This window comes from Hemicordylus capensis, chromosome 1 (genome assembly GCF_027244095.1).
Source record: "Hemicordylus capensis ecotype Gifberg chromosome 1, rHemCap1.1.pri, whole genome shotgun sequence".
NCBI classification, from domain to species: domain Eukaryota; kingdom Metazoa; phylum Chordata; class Lepidosauria; order Squamata; family Cordylidae; genus Hemicordylus; species Hemicordylus capensis.
Genome location: NC_069657.1, coordinates 295,306,704 through 295,330,673, shown reverse-complemented (window position 1 = coordinate 295,330,673; position 23,970 = coordinate 295,306,704). Strand labels below are relative to the sequence as shown.

The 23,970-nt window shown below is 44.0% G+C and overlaps 1 protein-coding gene across 7 annotated transcripts in view; it reads right to left on the bottom strand.

Moving 5' to 3' along the window:
• The window catches only part of LRRC1 (leucine rich repeat containing 1), a 150,132-nt gene that overhangs the window by 45,076 nt on the left and 81,086 nt on the right, over window positions 1-23,970 (bottom strand). For all 7 annotated transcript variants that reach the window (XM_053286404.1, XM_053286400.1, XM_053286401.1 and 4 more), the window contains exons 9-10: window positions 17,677-17,795; window positions 11,956-12,039 (exon numbers count right to left, since the gene is read on the bottom strand). In XM_053286404.1, coding sequence (XP_053142379.1) covers window positions 11,956-12,039; window positions 17,677-17,795 — 203 coding nt within the window. The remainder of the gene's footprint in view (window positions 1-11,955; window positions 12,040-17,676; window positions 17,796-23,970) is intronic.

Here is a 23,970-nt window from a genome sequence, read left to right as displayed (position 1 = left end):
ATACTGAAGTTTAAGCTACAGATTCTTCCCAGGGGTAAGCAACCATGCACTAAAATTTCTGTGGGTGCTTTGACAATTTCACAGGATGTGAGGTGCTATAACAAAAGTATCCATTGTCTGTCTAATTGGTGCATCTCTAAAATGAAAATCTGAGAACAATGATTCTGGTTAGTGAATGCTAGATGAGCTGGCAAATGATGCCCTGTTGCACACAAAATATTTTTGCTTTGAACAATTCTGTCTTGGGAACATAAGCAGAATGAGTTTTGGCCATGCAGCCATCTTGAAAACACCACCCCCTCAGGCTGGAAAAACCCAGACTTTGGGGGCAATGAAAGTGCAGCGGTGGAGCCAGCCAGTTTGAATCAGCATGCATTGAAAGCAGTCAGATGAAAGGAACTAGTGCAACTGTAGACTGAATACTTACAAGGCTACAAGAGTTTACCTGACTCAATATTCCAAGCAGCTAACAATTAAGAAAAACACAAGAGACAGTTTGATTTTAAACACACTCACACTAACACACACACACACACACACACACACACACACACACACACACTCTTATATGGACTGGACAGTACCACACATACACACAAAGGTCCCACAATGAGAACATTTTCCCCAGCATCACCACTCAAAATTTATTTTTACTTGTCACTGACCTACAGCTAGCCAAATACAGAGCAGGCTTGGATATTGGACAGCTGTAAGTAGCTCAGCTGTTTCTGGTAAACAGACTACTGTTTACAGCATGGTGGCCACCTCTAAGTTGCCTAGATGAACCACATGGGGCACCAATCCAAAGTACCTGACCAAATTTGAAAATCTCTGCAACCAATCCAAAGCATGGGATTAGTATGCCAGATAAGATGTCTGGCTGTTCAAGTGGTTACGTGTACCCTGTAGTGAGTTTGAAGACTACTAAGACTTGGTGCCACCAAGCTGGATATTCATAGGAAGCATACATGGGCATGTCTTTAGCATTCTCAAGGTTTGTGTACAACCGTCATCTTTGTCATTCCACATGCCTGCTAGTTATTTTGCTGCATTTACCAAATGTTCAGGGCACAAGAAGAGCTACATCCTTCAGATACATGGTCCACTCTATCGGCCACATGTACAGTAGACCTTACAGATGCCATGGTTGGTTGAGTGACACAGTCCCATGCAGCTCTGTTGGAGTTATCAAGTGAAGATGTAGTATCCACAGTTGGTGTATCATAGTTTTGAACTAACAGAGCACTCTGTTCAGTCAAAAATAGTACAACCCCAATCTTTTTAGCTGATCTCATCTACTTTGACAGATATTTATGGAGATTCTGAGGGATGAAAAAACCCTAGTTAGTCACCTGGCACATCAAACTGTCTGAAAGTGTGATGTGGGTATCTGCTGATTTGGTGGGTTCCCCCATCCCACTCACTCTGGGCTTGGAGCTTCTTTTATTGCATGTTTGTAGCCTGAATCCACAGGTTTTCCATGTTTGGGTGTGTGTAGGGGGACCACAACTGTGTAATGCCTTAAGTTAAGCCATCATAAAATATAAGATGTCAACTGCACTGCTATAAAAAAATTTGTGAGAGAAAAAAACAGTCATGGACAACAGTGGCAAAGATAGCTTGCAACAACATTTCTACACAGAAATCTACACAGAACAACTAACAGACACAATGATAGTTGGAATAAAAAAAGTTCTGGGGGGAGACATAACCTCTCTCCCTTTGTTGGAAACCCTGCAAATAGGGTTCAAAAGACTAATTTACAATGGGACAGGAGGACCAAAAACGGCTCCACATAGGCATGCTGATGTAAAAAGCCTGCAGCATTTGTGTCATAATATGAACCCAGAATACTTCTCTTTGCTTCTTACCATGTGAACTGACAAACTGCCAAATACAGTATGAACCGAGTGTCTGACTAAGGGCTATTAGTCACCATTGTCAATTCATATATTTGCTACCATATAACCATTTGTCATTTTATGAAAATAAAGCAAGCACAAACAACATTTTGTCTTCCATTAAGTAGCTGGGGAATTCTGCAAGTCAGTATATGTACATGAACAAATACTTTTAAAAGGTATACATTTTAAATCTCCAAGTACAAGAAGCAAAACAATAGAAAGGCAAAGTCAAAAGCAGCAGGCATTTGAGCCTGAGTGGTACAGACAATTGGTACCTGTCTACATAGTATCTCCTTCCCATTTGGGGACCAGAGGCAATGGCTATAGATCTCCTTCCAGTGCTTAGGACACAAGTATTACATTCACATGTGTATTTTATGTTGCATTCAAAGATGTTGAGATACTTAGATTGCATCCTTCTACAGCTCAATGTTTGGGGAAACATAATTTTGTTTCTAATCAGTGTTCTCTTGTTTGCAGGTGTATCAGTCTAACACACTATATAAAAAAACCATGCCATTCTATGATTTCAGCCATCTATGCAAGTCAAATAAAGCACACCCAATCCACTGGATGCCAAAGTTTATAGTATGAAGAGCTTGCAATATTCCTCACTGTTTGGCATGGCTCCCAATTCTGGGGAGTGGGAAGGTTATTTTTCCTTTTTTAGGGTTCAGAAGCTTAGCACATTGCTTGCTTCTTAATTTTAATTCCTTCCACCACAACAAAAACCATCAATACAAGTAAAACCAGCACACACTTTTTAGTATAATACAGCCAGAGCCTGACTTTCTGTCACACAGAATGGAAGGGGACATATTAGCACTTTTTTTTTGCCTTCAATATAATAACTGTAAGACGAAACAAGAAAATGGGCAGCAATATGGCAAACTAGGATTTACATACACAGGCATGTATCACTCAATAACTGCAGATTGAGTGATGATTTGCATGTGTGAAACAGCCACCCCTGACCAAGCACCAGAACTTCTACATCAGTGGACATAGTCTCAGAGAACAGACTTCTTAAACAAGGATGCCCCATATCAACCCTAACTGCCATGACACACAGGTTTTTGGCAGTACACAAGCACTCCAAATAAAGTAAAGTGCTGAAGTGTGGGGACAAAAACTTTGCCTTCATATGTGAATCAGCACTTCGTTCCTGCTGAGTTTATTAAGATAGGTTGGATTCAAAGAACCTAACCATCATTTATCCAGACTGACTACCTGCATGCAGCTGCCTTTTGAAATCCACCCACTAATTCCCCTTTGTCAAGCCCTTTGCTATTAAAGCAACCTAAACCCACCTCCTTTGATCTCACCTGTCAGCATTTTGTAAGAATTGCATCCTAACACTTTACAGTAGAGGTTCTCATTATTACACTTGGCAGTTCACTTTGTCATATTTCTGTAGGTGGCACTGATGACTATGATTAGCTGCAAAACAGCCTGAATAGCTAGTTTATGTAACACCAGATACAGTTCACCACTACACTGGCAGATGATATTGTGAACTCTAAAACAGGCATTTATGACATAATGAAGCATTTAGGAGGGCAGGGACAATCTAGATGTAGATAGTGAACAAAACCAGTTGACTCTGTGGCATTCTTGCACAAGGACTCATGGGCCTCGGGACACAACTTTCAACCCCTCCAGTGCTTCACTACTGCTTTGACAGCAACAAGACTACCTAAAGACCAGGGTGAGAGAGAGAAAAAGCACGTGTTCCATAGTGCACACTTGAGTAGCACTTACAGTATAAGACTTGAATAGTGGCAGATTTACCAAATTGGCTGCCACCAATTTAGACTGTAGCCAAGTACTTAGTTGAGGGTCTTGAGAAGTAGGAAGAAGAGAACAAGGAAAGGTCAAAGTCCAAACTTTTTGCTGTGCCAGAGAAGTAAAAAGCTATGCAAAGCTTTGCAAAATCTATACAGAATACACCGGTTATGCTGGTGCATTTGAAGCCAAGCCCCATTATAGTCTCTGCCTTCTCTCAAAGCAGCAATTATTTGAGTCAGCAGGCTTTTATGCCTGCATTGTAAACACAACCATCAACCTCATGCATCAGTTCATTCTGTGAATTCTAGAATGAACATTTGATCTTGGCTTTCATAGGAAGATGACTGGTGGGTTCAAATTCACTGCATGGAAGCAAGGTCCTTCACATGTCATGAAATAAAGGTACAGGAAAAGGACTAATCTCACCAAGGATCATGCACTTCCTCTTAGTCCATGGATGTACATTTGATGCTCGCCTACTAAGTCAAAAGATATTTCTCTGGCTATGGACCCATCTCAGAAGACCAGTTGACAAAAGTCATGTTTCAGAACCCACGTGCCACCACTGAAGCATCACAATATACATTACAAATATAAACACCAACACCAGGCTTTTCCAGTTGGTGGCTATGGGTAGAACTGCAGCTACTGAGTCAATGCATACATACTTAAGTAGGTAGTCCTCTCTTTGCATATACGCCCTCCAATATTTTCCAGTTACCACTACTGAAGGTACTCCTTGTTCCCACAGTTGTGTTCTTAGAAGACAAACATTCTAAGACAAACAGGAGCAACATTCTACAGTAAACTAATTCTCCAGTGAATTTTATTAAGAAGCTGGCTGGTTTTACATTCAGTTATTCCTCTGCTGTAGAATTTACTGGCAATTTTCCCTGTAGTTCATTTTGTGTTCTTTGGTAGTTACTTTAGTTGTTGTTTTTTTAACCATTTTTAATTATTAATGTAATGTAATTTTTAATGTTGCCTGTTTGCATGTTGTTGTGCACCGCCTGGAGTCTTCGGAGTGGGCGGTATATTAAATGTCTCAAATAAATAAATAAATAAATTTCACTTTGACCATGTAGTCATAGTTGCCCAACATCTTTAAGAATGATACTTGATTAAATCATCAAGAAGAGTATAAATATTCTTATCTAGGGTTGCTATCTTTCTTCCACCACCACTGCTCAGTTTGCAGAATGCATACAGCTGTCAGCTAACTGACTACAGTTGCCATGCCCCCCAGAATTCCAGGTTTCACTCGCATTTCAAGCATGTCACCCGGATTCGCCTGGATTTCAGCTTTCATTAAAAAACCAACAAGAGCTAAACTCTAGCCCTTGTAGAAGCGGAGTTATGGAGCAAACCGTGCAGTCACTATTCTGCTCATCCGCTGGACTTGGATTAAGAGAGAAAGAACACAGGAGGCTACCTGGGAGAGTTTCACTTTCACAAGTACAGTAATTCCCTGAGGAATACTGCCTTGTTTGTTATCAGCAGGGGATCTCTTTCGGGCAGTTGAAAGGATAGCTTGCTTTGATGTGAATCACTATCTGCCTACCAGGCTATGTATTGTAATGTTTAAGGACTTTCTTGGCTTTACATTCAATGCATGCCTATTTAGAAGTAAGCACCATTGGTTTCAATCAGATCTTCTCTCAAGTGTGTACAGAATTGCAGCCTTAATTTAAAAGCTGTGCATTTTTTCTGTTCTATTGCTGCTGTTAATATGTCAAGAAAAATGGTCATGCAAAGATATCTTCCCCAACTATTGTTGGTAGATATCCAGAGCAAATACAAATCAACCGGAAAATACAGCTGCTAATTTGCATATGTAAGATTTTCAAACCAATTTACATAATATGCAAATTAGGTATCTGGATTTGGAAAGCCAGAATATGGCAACCCTAAAGCTGAGACTCCTTATTTATCTCTCTACCATCCCTGCACACACTTTCAGTCTCTGAATGCAGTACATTAATTTTGTCTTGACATTTTGACTTTCACACCCTGTGTGGCTTTTCTTATTTATAGCACATGTTCATATTTTGCTTAAAGCAAATGTTAGCAATCAAACAGCTATACTGGCAACAACAAAAATACCCACCACCAGAAGCCTGTCTGCTGACATTCTTCCAACTGCTTCACTCCACAATGAAGCAGAAAAAGAGAACCAAGTATTTTAGCTGTGCCCAGCATAGCTCCCCCAAACATCAAGGAGCCCCAGACACATTTAGCAAACTAACTGTTAATCTGGCTAACAAAAAAGTGTATTCTGGCAATGTAAAGGGTACCAAGCTGTTGCTGAAATACGATATAGAAACTGAACAGATTAAAGACTGCATGGTTAAGTGGATGCAAAACATAAATAGAACAATTGTCATTCAAGAATGGGAATATCAGTGGAAGATGAACATTAAATTTACAGCAAGCAGCAATTTAAGAGAAAACTGCTACAAAATGTTTTTTCGCTGGTATACTACCCCGGTAACTATCAACAAGATGGACAGCATTACCCAGGAGACTGTTGAAAATGTAAACACCACGTGGGCACATTTTATCATACGTGGTGGACTTGCAGTAAAGCTCAACAGTTCTGGGGGGGAAATCACTGTAAGATGCAGCAAATCTTAAACATAAAATTCCCTTATTTACCAGAACTCTTTTTGCGAAATGTGACTAAACCTAGCATACCCTCTAAATATACAGAGTTATCTATATATATGATTACTGCTGCTAGGATCCTTTATGCTGCCAATTGGCAATTAAAGATAACTCCAACTCTGGATGAATGGCTACTAAAATTATGGGAATATGCTTCGATGGCTAAGGCTACAGCTTACTTGCGCCATAATTCAGACGCATCATTTGCGTTAACCTGGGAACGTTTCATAAATTTTAAGATTTTGCAAGGTCATCACCAACATCCAAGACTTGGCTTTTCTTAATAATGACGTTTGATTTATGTTACTTATATTCTTATGTTTTAACTTTGTTATGGGGTAAGGGTTGGTAATTGGGTGGAAGAGGTTCTTCTGGATCGCTATTTGTAATACTCTATATACAACTACTGTAATCTGGAAGTTCCAAAGATGATAATGTAACTATGCTTTTTCCTTTTTTTAATTCTTTAAATAAAAAATTCTATTTTTTTTTAAAAGGAGCACAGCGAGCCTGAGGGGAAGGTACCTGCCCTGACTCAGAGAGCCCAAGTCTTCTTCCTCTTCTGAGGATGGGGAGCTGCTTGTTATGGTGCACATCTTGTCCAGCCTGGGTGCATTAGAGTCCAGTAAGCTGTCCGCCGTGGCGCAGAGTCCAGGATGGGAACAAGAGGGGGTGCCAAGAAGGAAGGTACCCGGGCCAGCAAACAACTACAACTCTCACTATAGAAGTTGATAGGGTCCCAGGGGCAACAGTTTGTAAATGATAGGCATGGAGATTCATGTAAGGTTACACTAATCCACTTTATTCAGAAGTACAGGATGATAGGGAGAAACCCTACATTAACTTCTGTCTACATATTGGTCACCTAAGGAGGCAGGGTGCTCAGAGAAAGAGCGCGAGGCATTCAGTACTTCAGCTTGGCCGGCCTCTTCTCTGGCGCAGGTTTTTCTCTGTAAGGGAGATCAGAGTACAGCTTTGGCAGGCTGCAAACAGCTTGGTAGGCTTTGGTGCTTTGATCTATTTCCTTGATTGGGGGCTACACAATCTAACGTTCCTCATATGCAATGATCAGGGCATCACCATGAGTCCAGACATGTGTATCAATTGTCCCTGAACGGTCAGTAATAGCAGGGGCCAGCTTGTCCTTGAGTGAACAGCAGTAGGTTTTGCTTTTCATTCCATGCTTTAGCAGCTTGCTCTAAGCTATAGAGGCTTTTTTAAAGTTGGTACACAAGCCTCTCTTTTCCAGGTTCTTCAAACCTGGAAAAGGTTCTTCAAAGCTCTTCCTCCAAACCCCATGCTAACTTGGCAAAGAGGCACCTTTTAACGTGTTGGTTCTCTTTATTTAGCTGGGAGAGAGTAACTGGCCCTATCCACCCCCAGCATAGTACCTCCAGTGACTGTTGCTGGTGTCTATCTTATGTTTCTTTTAGATTGTGAGCCCTTTGGGGACAGGGATCCATCTTATTTATTATTTCTCTATGTAAACCGCCCTGAGCCATTTTTGGAAGAGCGGTATAGAAATTGAATTAGTAATAATAATAATAATAATAATAATAATAATAATTTCTCCATGTAGGATGGCAGTCTTTACATCTGAGTAGTCAACGTGCTTCTTTCTGGCTGCTGCTCTGCTCAGTAGCGTTCTGGGAAATGTGTGTTTCACAACTGGCATGAATGTCTCACTGGAGTCTTCACCATATATTTGGGAGTACTGAATCTTTTGGTTACTAGCCTTGCCTTGTAGCGCTGCACATCCCTATCTGCATCTTGTCTGGTTTTAAAGACCCACGTGCATCCTACCGTTGTTATTCCAGCAGGTAGTTCCACAAGGGTCTTCTGGATTCAGTTTCTTCTTTGCAGCTTTTCTCCATTTATCAGCTTTAGGGGTTACCATGAGCAGGGACATCCCTTTTGGTACGTTCCCTAGAGGCTGTATGATGGAGTGCATTGGGTAAGCCTAGTGGACTGGGAGCATAGGAAGCTTTGAGCCTGTACCGGGGCACTACATATGAGATACATATAGTGATACAAGCTTTCCTTGATTGAGTCCACATTTCTCAACTGACCTCGTGGTTCACTAACCAAGACCCTCCAGTTTGAGTGGATTAGGTTAATCTGAGTGATACAATACATTCATGCATGCATTTATACCTATATGTATAGGGCCCATCTCCTAATATTATTAAAGGATAAGCATAGCCACACTGACTGTCTCCGGTAACCTTTCACTCCTGATAATGAGTGGGGGTCTTTTGGGTGGAATCCCGTTGTCGAGCCATTTCAGGCTGCGCAACCCTTTCTGAAACTGGAGCTGGATCGGGTTCACTGGCTGGCATGAGATATATGTAAGTCTGCACACCTGTCTTCTCACAACATTACACATTTCAGAAGCACCAGTTGCAGTCCTCATGGCTTCTCCCCCAAAATTGTTTGCTGAACCTCCCCTCAGTCACACCATTCAGTTCTGGTCTTAAGTCTCCGAGGCTTTCTTCTAAATTTGTTACTGGCCAGTGCAACAATAAAAGTGAGTATGTGGGGCCTTGCCTTCTTCTGGCAGTTCACTGTGAATCAACCCAAGGGGTGCTGCAACTCTTTCTCTCTCTTGATGAAGGTGGGCTCCACAGCTTGCGGGGGGGCACTGTGACACTTTCTCCTCTCCCGTAAATGAGGTAGGCTCCACACCTTTAGCATACAGGCAATGGTCACATCTGGATGTAGCCCCTCTATATGGCTGTATTTTAAGTCCTTGATTAATTCCCCCCATCGCAAGCACAGGAGTCTCTTTCATATTACGGTGAGCATGGTAGATTTCTCTTTCCTTGTCAAGTCCAATTTGAACAATCCACCCTAACAAGTCATGCTTGTCTTTGACCTAGGCACTAGGGAGTGGGGAGCCTCAGTCCGGCAGAGTATCAGGGCGGCTTCCTCAGTGGCAACAGCAGCGATGTATCTGCATACATCGCTGCTGTTGCCACTGAGGAAGCTGCCCCAATGTCATACGTCTGCTACAGACATCTGGCACCGCTACATATGTCTGCTACAGCGGTAAGGGGGTAAGGGGGGCTTTCCAGATGGATGTGCTAACTTGTCTTTGTTTTGCAAACTACTGGCAGCCTCCTTCCCCTCTTCAGGTAGGCTGACCTATGTCGACACCCTGATGCGGAGATGGACTGGCTGGGGGCATCTAGGAATGCCATGGAGCCAAGGAATAGGGATGGGTCTGGACGGGTCCGGACGCCATTGTAAAGGCCTCCAGACCGTCCGGACCGGTTCGGACCTGGCCGGTTCGGTCCGGGTGGAGGGGGTTCCTTTAAGGGCAGGGAGGGTTTACTTACCTCCCTGCCACCCCTTGCCCCTCCGCAATGCAAAAGGCACATGCATGTGCGCAAAAGGCTTGCCGGAGCCTTTTGCATTGCGGAGGGGCAAGGGGCGGCAGGGAGGTATCCTGCCGCCCCAATTTCTACAGTAAATACGAGCGCTGGAGGGAGCAAAGCAGCGGGAGGGGTAAATAAACCCTCCCCGCCCTTAAGGGAACCCCCTCCACAGTGCCGGACCGCAGCTGTGCGGTTCCATGCACACCCCTACCAAGGAACGCCATGGAACCTTTCTTACCACTGCTGGAGGATTACTAACCATTCACCTGGGAGGCAATGATGTCGGCTAGTCATTCGCCTGGGGTGCAATGACACTGATGTGCTATGGGACGAAGCCTTGGTACTCCTCATCATTCGCCTGGGGGTGCAATAACATTGGCTTGTGCTAGTAATTCACCTGGGGACAATGACACCGGCTAGTCACTGCTGTATGACGACACTGCTAGGGCCAACACATGTGCTAATCATTCACCTGGGGGGCAACATCAGCTTGTTGCGGGGCAGGGCCTTGGTACTCCTAGTCCTTCACCTAAGGGGTGATGACATCAGCATGCTGCTGGAGCTGACACTTCACTGCTGGATGATTACACCATTGGGGCCAACACATGTGCTAGTCATTTGCCTAGGGGGCAATGACATCAGCTTGCTGCGGGGCAAGACCTTTATCCCACATCCTGGCATTTAGGTTCAGGAAGCTTCACTGTACAGGGGGGATGAAGTAAATTTGACTGATTGGGGGAATGAACTGTTCCTTGCAGCGAGGTATTCAGGAAGCCCTAGGGGGGTGGGTAAGTGGGGATAAACAGAGGTGTGGTAGGGGAGTGTGGGTGTTGGATAGGTAGATTGATTAATGGTTTTCAGCTGGAGGGCCATTTGGGGTGGACTGGGTGGGGCAAGAAACAGCTCTTCAGGGCTTTTGCGGCCTGGAGGATTAGGAATGGCCCCCACTCAGGGGGTGGGTCGACTCACCAGCTCAGAGTTTGGTGGCTTGAGTTGTGAGTGGGTCAGGTTGTCCCCTCCCACTCAGTGGTGGAAAGCCTTGCAGCGAGAGGAAGTCATGACCTGGCACCTGACCGAATCAGAGCCTGGCCCTCCGCCCTGGTGTGAATCAGCCCTCCCTAGGAGGCGGTCCCACACTGGGAGAGTACCCATACTCTGGTTAGTTAGGTATATCGTTGCAAGTCTTATTCTGCTGTACATTAATAAAGTGGCTCTTTTTTACTCCACCTAAGCATGTCCTGTCTTCAGTGGGGCTGGGGGTGCAATGCAACGCTACCTCTTGGGAGCCACATCCAAGCCTACCAAAACCAAATATGCAGAGCAAATGTACACAAACTAGCAGTACTATAGGGTAGTCCGAGAACTATCTGTACTATAGGGTAGGATGATCCAATTCCTGGGGCTACAAAGCAATCATATTGATGGCAGGGCTCCATTCCTCTGAGATTCTGGCATCGTTTAGTCTATCAGAACAGAAACAATGCAACCATTCTGCAATACAGAAACTCCCTCATTTGCACCATGAACCAGATTAACAGCTGTGATGATCCACTCTGTCAACTGTGAGGTGCACTCTCATTGATGTATAACAAAAAACAAACTGCAGACTTGGTTTATGGATCCAACTGCATTATTCAATTTGTTACCACGACCCAGTGCAATTTCAGAACTTGTGACCTTGAGCTGAACTATAATAACTTCCCTCACAAAAAGCTAAATAGCTAACCAGTAATGCTCATAATGGTCTGAGAGTCTCAAGTATATTATGATGAAACACCACACATTCATCTGAAATTAGTGTTCCAGGACACTACCCTAGTAAAAGCAGCTAACCTTCAACTTGCGTTGAAACTTGGTACTTAACATTTAGCTATTTCAGGGTGAAAAGACACTGACAGCACTGAAAGCTGCCTTCCCTTCACAGCCTGGAAGCCCAGGACTGGGAGAAGTTTTGGCTAAGCCTCAGGACAAACATCAGCCACAGCACATTTCATAGAAAATGTAAAGCTATCCAGTTTCAGTCCCATGCTGTCACATTTCACCATTCTGACTTCATTATGTTTATGTATTTCCTTCCACTCTCATCCAGCTCTTTCAGGAACTGCTACCCAAGATAGTTTAACCCCTTCTCACTATTTCCTTCTAGCTGAATGAAAGCTAGATAGTGCCTTACATGCCTGTCAGTATCCCCAACAGAGATGAGGGACATGGATACCACTTACCTCTTTGGGTAAAGACACTAGTTTGTTTCTGTCAATATTCAATACATTCAACTTCTTCAGCTGTCCAATGCTCTTCGGAAGAGTCTGTTTGAGATTTAAACACAGCAACATCAGCAACCTTTAAATACCATTGATTTTCAAAATAAGTTTACCACATGAAGCAGGCTATTTGGGAGATCAGGTGTACTAGCAGACAGGTGCTTCAATTTTCCAAGGGCATAATCCTAGGTTTCTTAACCTTGGGCCCCCAGATATTGATGGACTACGACTCCCATCATCTCCAGCCACAATGGATATGGCTTGGGATGGTGGGAGTTGTAGTCCATCAACATCTGGAGGGCCAAGGTTAAGAAACTCTGTCCTAGAATATTGGCAGTGTTGTGTAACCTGTACCCCAAGCTATCAAACAAGTCAAAAGCTCTGCACCAGAAAGGATTCCGATAGCCTTTTTCAGGCACTGGTCCTCTCTGGAGAACCCATGTGTGGAGAGGACAAAGGGGAGCTCATGGGCTAGCAACACCTGCTGTGCTGGCAGGCTCCTTGGCCACTCCCCCGAGATGTCCATGCATTCAGCGCTTGTTTGTGTGAGGCAGGGATAACCATGGGGAGAGTTCTTCCTGTGATTAAGAACCTAGTAAAGCTTTCTGTGCTGATGCACTGCCATTTGTCCTCTCTGCATATTGGTCTTCCATAGAGGACTAACACCTGAAGAAGGCTTCTGTGACTAAGTAATCAAGATGCACATTACTGAAATACATTATACACATCACAAAGTATGCATATTTCATTTCTGCTGAGTTGTTACATTTTGTCATAACATGTTGTAAAGGCCTGGAGTTCAGGCCCATTTTGACACTTGGGGCAAGAGGCCTGTAGAATCAACAGAATGGGAAGAGGACCAGAAGAAGCATGCTGAAAGTACTGGTCCTCCCACTGTTTGCAGGTAGACACGTGCCAACTCCATTTGCTTTGAATCATTTGGTCAAAGTTGTCTGCAAACTCTTCCCTTTCCCCCCCTTCACCATCAGGAACACACATGTGGGGCCAATTCACCCAACAGAAAAAAAATACAGGGCAATGGGATGCAAGCAGATCAGTTGTGGAACTCTGTTCCCAGACAGTTGCCTATTGCATCATGGTGGAACACTGGACGTAAGAATGGTCTCAGCTGAAGACACACATAATATAGGAATAACGCCGGGTGTGAAGTCTGTTTTCACATTGACACCTGTCTCTAGGATACCAGCAGACCAATGTTGATATGTCACTCCTGCCCCTTCCCAGCTGCTCTCCTGTCTGGTCACTACTGCTCCTGCCTTCTCTGGCTGGGGAACGAAGTGCCTGTGATGGAAGGTGTGGACCTTTCACTGGTCTCAGGCACATAGCTGAAGGGTGCCGTTTCCTCCAGCAGTAGATGGCAGTGACTGCATTTGGGAATGGGCAAGACTGTTCAATTTGCTGGTATGTTACAGACATAAGTTAACCTAAAATAGGGATGTGCACGATTCACAATTCAAACAGTGATTTGCAACACAGCCTGAGCACTCTTAAAAGGGAAGAAGAGCAGGTCCATACCTGCTCCTCTGCCACATGCTGCAGCTTCCTGTTTGGGTGTACCAACAGCACTCCCACCAGCTGCCCTTGTGCAACGGTGGTATGCACATGACTGCTGTGCACGTGCTAAGGCCATGTGCATGCTGTCAGTGCACAATGGCAGGTGAGAGTGGGGGCACTGCCCAAACAGGGAAGCTGTGGCGAGTGGAGGAGCAGGTATGGACCTGCTCTGCTCCCTTTTAAGGGTGCCAAGGCTGTGCTGCGAATCACTGTTCAAATCGTAATTCATGCACATTGCTAATATAAGAACAGCTGACCATTCAGTGAGTGCACTCTATATCATGTGCTTCTTGAGCCCAAGTTTCTCCAAGAGTATACTTTAGAGACTACATTTCAGAGGCACAACCATGGTCATACAGGTCTCAAGTTTAATCCATCAAATACTTGAGCCAAACCATCCAAACCAGTTGTCCCTCAAAACCACAGAGATTAGGGGCTGCCAATAGTTTCTCAACCTTTCTGGAGTCAAGGACCGCTACATTCTTCATGCATAGTTTCCTGGACCAGCAGTTAGTAAAGGGGTTTCAAATTTAAGTTTATCTATCTATCTATCAGACTTCTATACTGCCCAAAACTTGTATTTCTGGGCAGTTTACAATTAAAATAATATAAGCATTAAAATCATTAAATTTGGAATCTTTTGCAAACATGGAATATTAGGGGTTTAGATGTTGGTGGACTTAAACTCCCATAACCCCCAACCACAATGGCATTTGGCCATTATGGCTGGGGATTATGGAAGTTGAAGTCTACCAACATCTGGGGACTCAAGGTTGAAAACCCCTGAATCTAAAAGCCTGGATGAACAAATATGTCTCCAATATGTGCGGGATGGGGGTGCTTGTGACTACTCAGTGGAGAGGGGATGTTGGGCCATTAGAAAAATTCAGAAGCTACATGGGGCCAATGAAAACAACACACAAGCAAGCTTTTGAACTCCCCAAAACTCTTCATCAGGCTGGATGTCAAGCAAAGCAAAAAGGAGGTGAGGAGAGGAGAGCTAGGCAAGTTATCAGTAGAGCCCGAAGTCTACAGTTTAACCCTTCCTTGATAGAGATGGGAGTTTTAGCAGGAGTTGTGTAGTCGCAGGGCTGGATCCGGACGATGTTAGTCAGGACCACCCACTGAAATTAATTTAGTCATCTCTCATTTGTGTCAATGCTGCGTGGTCATGATCACCTGGCTTGATCTGGATCCTGCTCTTAGATGTGTACTTTGAGGCGGACCTAATGAAACCCACACAGCTCCTCCAAAACTCCTTAAAAACGGTTACGTGGCAGGTGCTGGGAATGGTTTTGTTTTTTTTAATGGTGAAAGAAAATGTGAAGAAGAGTGGTGGGGACCTGGCATTAAAGGGAAGGGGGTGATTCTGAGATGGCAGGGGGCATGGGGTGTTGTAGTGGTGGATGCCTCGTCTTCCCCGCTGGGGAGATGAGGCACTGTTCAGGGTGGGAGAGGCAATGGTGCACTGAACCGCACTCATAAGGTCGCCTGGGTCCCAGAGCTGCTGCTGTTTTGCTAGCTCACCAGAGTGTAGCAGGTGTTCCCCCATCCTCTCTCACAGCACGCGATTCTGTGCCCCCCTCTCAACAATCAGTGTGCGCCAATCACACCAGCCTGCCTTGGGAGCCACGCAGCTCACGTGGTCCCACATGCTGCCCATGTGTCGCTGCGAGGTGAGCCAAGGCAGCACCCTGCCCCTCTCTCCCTCCACCACTTAGCCCTCACCACGGCATGATCCCGGCCAGAGGATGTCCCTCTCGCCCAGTGAGGTCATAAAGGGGACCACCGTCTTCCACCGGCGGTGCAGAACAGGGGGTTATAGGGGGCCGAGGGACCACAACGCCCAACCAATGCAAGAGGGAAACGGCGTTCCCTCTCAAGGTGCCTTGGCCGCAACAGGCAGCTGGTTTTAAATCGGTTGGGATCGGACACGAACCGCGCTGGGCATCAAATCCCCAGGATCACTTCATCCCTGTGCCATTCATCCAATGACCCTTTTGCATGAATGCACAAAATGGTATCTTGCCTCTCCCCCACACCACACCACCTCCCTCCGCCACTTAGCCCTCCTTGGTACACGTACTTGTTCGCCCTCCCCCGAGGAAGGTCCACCTGCACTCCCTTTCTGCAAATCCCAAGCCAAGGCGGCCCTCCTCCCTCCCTCCGCTGCTTAGCCCTCACCACAGTATGATCCCGGCCAGAGGTTCCATCCCCTGGCAAGGTCACAAAGGGGACCGCCGTCTTCCACCGGTGGTGCAGACCAGGGGGTTACAGGGGGCCGAGTGACCACAATGCCCCACCGATGCAAGAGGGAAACAGCTTTCCTGCTCAAGGCGCCTCGGCCGCAACAGGCAGCTGGGTTTCAATCAACCAACCTTTGGCTGGAAACAGTGTGCATGGAAGAACCAGCAGGCCTTCAAGTGGTGCCCACTGCCATACCTTTTCCTCAATGCCCCCGCACTGCATACAGTTTGAAACTGTAAAGACAGGGAATAAGATAGCTGTAGGAAGATCTCAGAAGCACGTGGAGGCAAGGCGGAAGTAGGGTTCTGCACCTCCATGATGTTCCTCCTCTTCCTCAATTTTGCACATGGCAAAGAAGAAGAAGTGAGTGCCTTGATTGCAGTTGTTTGGGGGTGGGATTGACTCCCAGTCACAGACTGGCACTCCACCCTTCGTGGACCGGCAGCGGTCCAGGGACCGGTGGTTGAGTAACTATAAATGATTTGACCGTGACAAATGATTCATGGCTTCCTCATGACTGCTGAAGTTAAGTCCTGGGGGCCGTCAGCATTATTTGTCCAACTCAGGCAGGGAGACTTTTAGGCAATGGAGAGGATGGTACATCAACAGAATCCCTAACTTGTCAAATGATTGACAAATGATTCATGGCTTCCTCATGACTGCTGAAGTTAAGTCCTGGGGGCCGTCAGCATTATTTGTCCAACTCAGGCAGGGAGACTTTTAGGCAATGGAGAGGATGGTACATCAACAGAATCCCTAACTTGTCCTGAGACCAAACCACAAGTGCAAACTCTCAAAATGGAAGCTATATTGAACTGGGAACTGGTAAGAGGGATTTAATTCCTATAGACTGAAGCATTGCAACTCCAACTCATAGTGTTGCACAGAATACAACCCGGGTCAGCCCTCTCATCTGGAACTAAGTTCTGGATTGTAATGTACTGACCTGGCATTAATAAGTACTACCAAGCCCAGTGGCTCAACCAAGATTTCTTTGGCTGGGAACAAGACCAGAAGTGGGGTGGGAATTAGGCTTCTCATGCTTCCGAAACTCTTTATCCGCCCCCCGCCCCCACCTATCACCACTACATTTCCTCCTGCTCATTGATACACCTCCCCCTCTTCCCACCCAAATCTATCACAAGCTCACTGAAACATCCTCAGCCAGATGAAAAAAAAAAAAGATAATGCTCTTAAGCTTGCTTCAATAATCCCATATAGTCAGGGAAATGGACAACACACAGTGTCCCCAGGCCATGTATTTAGATGAACGCATCAGGTTATCAGTTATGCTTTCACGTCAACAAATTTGGAAGGCTTCAGATTAAAAACACTCTTCCTCCAAAATTAGATAGCTGCAGTTAGGTATGTATACTACAAACCCCACCCACTCCCCATCAGCATTTGGGAAATCATGGCCCAAAGCCATTAGCACATTTTTATATTTAAGTTGTTTGAAGTGTTCTATTATGAAATATCATGCAAGTTGAGGAGGGAAGTGAACGAAGCATTGCAAAATAACCCTACCTCACCATGTGGCATGGACATTCATTCTCATTCTCTCTCTTTCTCTCTCATTTGTGTGTGTGGGGGGCGGGGGGAGAGGCGGGGATCTTTGCTGGAGAGTTTGCTACAAGCCAGATTCTATTGCAACAGTTAAGTCAATGTTTTTGCAGGGCAACAGCCTTTAAGTTATGCAAAATTGTCTTTATGCACACTGAAGGTACTAATTCAGCTCTCTGTCATTTCATTGTACTAGTCATAAGGTCGTAAAATAAAGATGCTGAAATTAAAATGAGTCAGTACATGGCAAAAGACTTAATTACTGCCATCCATTTTAAGAGCTAAAACCATACTTACCAGCAGCTGGTTTTCTGTAAGAACTAATTCAGTAAGGCTTTCACAGTCACCTATTGCTTCTGATAATTGAACAAGCCGATTCTGGTCAACCTTCAAGATGGATAGTCTTTTTAATTTTCCTATTGGAAGGAAAGAGTCATTTAAGCTAGTGACCTTAAAATGCACCAGTATCAAATATAGGACAGCAGAGAGAAAGAATACATACATGTACTCTCTGTCTTGCTTTCTACACACATCACTACAGGAGTATTTCAAAACACTTGAAAAATATACCTGCAAATTATGGGGGGGGGGTTCTTTTCTAAAAACAGGATCTCTTTACTAGGTAACTATTACAAAGACATTTCATGTTTATAACTCACACAGAAACAAGTCTTCACATGTGTTTTTACCTTTGTTCTACCCTCTGTCCAATCTACCCAACTCTTTGGACAGGAAAGAGCGCATTGTCGACAAGACAGACAACAGCTTTCAATAAAGGCAGGTATCTTTTGGTCAGAATGCTCTAAAGTCAGACTTCTGGATGAGACCTAATTGGACTGCAGTACCCAATTTCCAGTGATAATCAACACATTCAAAAACTGTGTATGATAGACTATTCTCCCTTCCTCCTCCTCCTCCAAGGCTGAAAAAGGAACTCTCTCTCCCTTCCCACTCCAATAAAGTCAGTCAAAAACAAGATCAAGAGAAAATACTATAGAATGCACTGAAGATAAAACATCAGCATTCTGTTTGGAACATTAAAGAACACTGAGCATATGTGTTCTATTAGAAGGCAACCTAATAGTATAATGGGCAAAACCAAGACTGTTTCATCAGTGAATTATTATAAAATTAAGAACCAAATCAGATTCCAAAGAAAAACCAAGCAGCCAAAGCAAGTTTAGACATGCAGATACAAACATTTAGAAGATGGCAATGGCATCCGATGAAAATATAGCATGAATAGCAGCAACAGGGCAAAACTAAGAGCAGATTTGAGGGAAGAGATAAAGGACAGTAAATTAATTGAACGACTTACATATTATTGCTTGGGAATTTGATCACTGCATCCTTCCTGATGCTCATATTTCCTGATCTAAACTTCTCTCTGGTGTCTCAGGCTGAGGCAGTGGCCAGAAATCCTTCCTATCAACTTTGGCTGATATGCCAGCTGTATCCGTTTGAGACAAACAGCCTTAAAACAGTAGTACATACTGTATGCTGGTAACCTCCAGACTTGATTACTAGTCTAGAAACTGCATTTGGTGTAGAACGTGGCTGCCAGGTTGGCCTCTGCATCATCCTGAACGGACCATATTACTCCTATATCAAATGAACTACACTGGCTACCAATATATTTCCAGACCATATACAAAGTGCCGGTTATAACCTATAAGCCCTAAGCAGTTTAGGCCTGGGGTACTTCAGAGAATCTATTTGTTATGTGCCCTGTCGCCGACATAAATCTGAGGAGACCCATCTGCAGTTGCCAATAGTTCATCTGTTGGCTACTCAGGGACCTTCTGTATGCCACCCTGAGGCTTTGAAATGCACTCCCTGCACTAGTAAGAGCGTCCCCATCTCTGACAGTTTTGAAGAAGACTCTTGAGATATATATTCACACAAGCTTTTTAACTAGAATTGTGGCTGTAAACTGTTTTAATTTGTTTTATATTTGTTGTAAACTGCCCAGAAACTTGCGTTTGGGGTGGTAAACAAATATACTTAATAAAAAATAATGCTGACAAATATATCACCACTAGACCAAGTCCAAAGGGCAAGGCACTTTTCACCACTGCTGATAATTTTTGTGTAAAGCCCTTCTAACAATTTTTTTTTTTTTTGAGGGGCCAGGGTGGAAGGGGGCGGCAGATCTACATGGCAGAAGGAAGGTATTCACACATTCAGAGAGGGCATGGCTATGCAGAAGGCATTGCCCTCTAACTCAGTTAGCTTAACCTGCCCTCATTAATGTCCTGCATCCAATCTGATGGATTTGGATGTACAACATCACTGAGGGCAGGCCAAGTTGAGAGCTACAACACTATAACAATAAGGGAGAAGAAAAGAGGATTTATTTTATTTTTTTATTCCGCCCAAAACTTGCATCTCTGGGCAGTTTACAACAAGGTTTGAGAAATGTTTAGCTAAAAACAAAGGGGAATAACAAAAACTTCAATACATCAGAAGCAGGAGACCTGCCAGGGAGGTATTTGGACCATTAGACAATGAGGGAGTGAAAAGGATTAAGGAGGATATGGAGGTTGCAGAGAAGCTAAATGAGTTCTTTGAATCTGTCTTCATGGCATTGGATACTGAGTATACACCTGTTCCTAAACCGGGCTTCTCAGGGACAGAGTCAGATAGAGGTGACAAGAGATGACGTTCTAAACTGTCTGGAAAAATTAAAAACCAGCAAATCACCAGGGCCAGACAGCATTTCATCCAAGAGCTCAAATGTGAAATTCCTGACCTCCTTGCAAAAATACATAACTTATCCCTACAACCAGGCTCTGTACTGGAAGACTGGAAAGTAGTCAATGTAATACCAATTTTCAAAAGGAGATCCAGGGGCGATCTGGGAAATTACAGGCTGGTTAGCTTAAAGTCTGTACTGGGCAAATTGATGGAAAGCATTCTCAAGGATAAAATGGTAAAGCACATAGAACAGGCCCTGCTGTGTGAGAACCAGCATGGGTTCTGCAAAAGTAAATCTTGCCTCAACAACCTTTTGGTGTTCTTTGAGAGTGTCAATAGGTGTGTGGGTAAAGGTGACCCAGTAGACACAGTATACTTGGACTTCCAGAAAGCTTTTGATGAAGTTCCTCATCAAATACTCTTGAGAAAACATAGCAGTCATGGGACAAGGGGACAAGTACATGTGTGGATTAGTAACTGATTGAAGGATAGGAAACAGAGGGTAGGTATAAATTGAGAGTTTTCACAATGGAGGGAAGTAGAAGTGGTGTCCCCCAGGGATCTGTACTGGGACCGGTGCTTTTACATTTATTCATAAATGATCTAGAAGTTGGGGTAAACAGCAAAGTGGCCAAATTTGCAGACACCAAACTATTTAGGATCCAAAACAGTTTGTGAGGAGCTCCAAAAGGATCTCTCCAAACGCGGGGAGTGGGTGACAAAACAGCAAATAAGGTTCAGTGTTGGCAAGTGTAAAGTGATGCATATTGGGGCAAGAAAACCCCAACTTCACATAAGCACTGATTGGATCTGAGCTGTCAGTGACTGACCAGGAGAGGGATCTTGGGGTCGTGGTGGACAGCTGATTGAAAGTTTGGACTCAATGTGTGGCAGCTGTGAAAAAGGTCAATTCCATGCTAGGGATCATTAGGAAGGGGACTGAAAATAAAACTGCTAAACTATGGTGTGGTTACACTCTTGAGTACTGTGTACAATTCTTCTCACCATACCTAAAGAAGAAGGACCTTGTAGAACGGGAAAAGGTGCAGAAGAGGGCAACCAAGATGGCCCAGATCACCTTCCTTATGAGGCAAGGCTACAACACCTGGGGCTTTTTGGTTTAGGGGAAAAAAGATGACTACACCAAGACATGCCAGAGGTCTATAAAATCATGCACTGTGGAGAAAGTTGACAAATTTTTCTCCTTCTCACATAATACTAGATCCAGGGGTCATCCCATGAAATTGATTGCCACAGAATTTAGGACCAACAAAAAGGAAGTACTTTTTCACACAACACATAATCAAATTGTGGAATTCTCTGCTACAAGATGTGGTGACAGCCAACAACATGGATGGCTTTAAGAGGGGGTTGCATAACTTCATGGAGAGATCTATCAACGGCTACTAGTCTGAGGGCTATAGGCCACTTCCAGCCTCAGAGAAAAGATGCCTCTGAATCCCAGTTGCAGGGGAGTAACAGCAGGAGAGCATGCCCTCAACTCCTGTGGGCTTCCCAGCGGCATCTGGTGGGCCACTGTATGAAACAAGATGCCGGACTAGATGGGCCTTGGACCTGATCCAGCAGGGCTGTTCTTATTTTATTATGCTAGGGATGTGCAAAATGTTCTGAGGTTTTCAAGGGTTCCAAGCTCAGAACAGAATGCCCCTAAGATGGGGGCCTGTTCTGAGCTGGGAATTTAACAACCTGTTGTGAGGTCAGATGTCCGATGCTATTCTGAGTGCCATCTGGAATCCTAAATGGTGCTTGAAATAGGGTCAGACTAGGGTTGTACTGTCAGAACAACTATTTGAACAGTTGTTCCAAAGGACGTCCCGTGCATTTTGCATTGTGTTCTGAGCTCGGAACTGAAGCCAAAATGTATTTCATGCACACCCCTAGATTATGTTGTCATGTTCCCTCTTATTCCTGGTTGGCTGGGATCATTCAAGAACGGACAAAGTGAGGGTGTGACACCAAAGGAGAAAACGAAAACATGCAATGACTGTAAACACAAAGAAAAATAGAATCAAAGAGGTAGTATCCTCATTTACCCCAAAGCTAAGATGAACATACATTCAGCACTGACTGATGTCCTGCCACTGCCATACTCCAGGCCTACAAAAGTAGTGGGAAATGGTGAAGCGGTGCGAAGAAGGATCAGATAATGACATGACAAAGAGAAGTTCCCATATCTATTAAGAGGAGCAGTTATGGGAGGTACATTGGACTGGTGAGTTCTCTTCTCTTTGGCCAGAAAGCCTTCAAAAGGTTGTGCACATTATATGCATGCAACAGTCTCACAATGTTAATGTCCTGTGAAATTAGACATTCCAAACCTTGCTGACTACATCTTCATTGCAGATGGGATCCAAGACTTTAGTGGGTCACTGTTGTAATTAAATAACGAAAACCTACTTAAACATATGATTTCCTGCAAATCGGAGCTACAGACGTTTAAGCAACTTAAAAGGATGTGCTTAAGTATGTTTAATCGTAAGCTTGTTGGGGCAGAGAAACTATATGTACTAAAAAACCTCTTCCATATTGCATTTGAATGCTGTCCTATCAGTGTTATTGTAAACCTATTTTAGACTGGAATAATAAGGTCAAACAGAAGATTAACAAGTCACCATCTTAAAAAGTTGGTGAAATAGCAAAAGGAAATAAGACAGGTAAGAAATTTCAAGTGAGTAGGCAAGTCAGCACTTCCAACTAACCTATATTCATTGAACATTACACACAACAATTTCCTAAAGGGGAAACACTCCAACGGGTGCTTCCCACGTGAATGTGACTTTCATATAAGAGACAGTGTACGTGTGTGTACCCTGTCCAATCAGATGTGCCTATTTCTCTGCATTCACATCTCCTGGGAACCTGTTGCCAACTGAGGCTTCTGCCACATGTCAATGTTGGCATCATCCAACACTGGGGAAAAGCCATTTGTATTTAGGTGCAACTTCAGCATTCCAGTCATCATCCCAAACCAGTATACAAAATTAGTAATGAGTGCATCCATCAGAATGCAGAATTAGCAAGCATGTTTTTTGGTTTTTAAATGTAGTGATTGCTCTGTTTGAGCCAGATGGAACCTAACTAAGCTCTAAATCAGTGGTTCCCAGACTGGGTTCCTCCAGACGTTGCTCAGCTACCACTCCCATCATTCCCCAACTACAATTTATTGTGTCTGGAGATGTTCCTCAAGAAGAGAGACTGCTGAATATACAGGACAGAGCCTTCTCCGTTGCTGTCTTTAAGTTGTGGAATACTCTCCAGGTTGAGACCTATCCTGCTATCTCTCTACTGACCTTCCATAGGCTACAATATAATTCAGTGAACAGTTCGGTCTAATTAGCAAGAATCAGGTGGTTAAACTTGCTTTTGCCACTCCTCTTCATGCTGTGCCCATAAATACAGGGTTGATCTCCTGATACTGTGCTATTGTTATAGGACTGCATGGGGGCAGGTTTTTGCACTGTAATTTTAAGATTGTCTAGTTGTTTTTGTTATATTTGTAAATTACAAATATCAAAAAGTACATCAGATCTGACACTACATCAGATCAAAAGGTAGTATACCAAATTGTAATGATTAATAACTAGTGGCCTTGCTCATAAATCTGCAGTTCACTCTCAGTAATAGATAATAGTTAGATACCAATTAAAAGATTCAGTTACTGCAATATGCAGTGAATAAAAACTGCTGACTGGCCGCTATGAGCTACAGAGTCTCAAGAGTAGGAGTACCAAAAGGCAGCAGCCAGGATGTTTAACAAGTGGGAGGAAGACAAAGACAAAGAGGGAGAAGTTTGGGCAGTACCAAACAGGATAAGACTTACTCAAAATAATGCTTATGTAAATAGACCTTTCAATGGGTAGCTATCATAAGGAT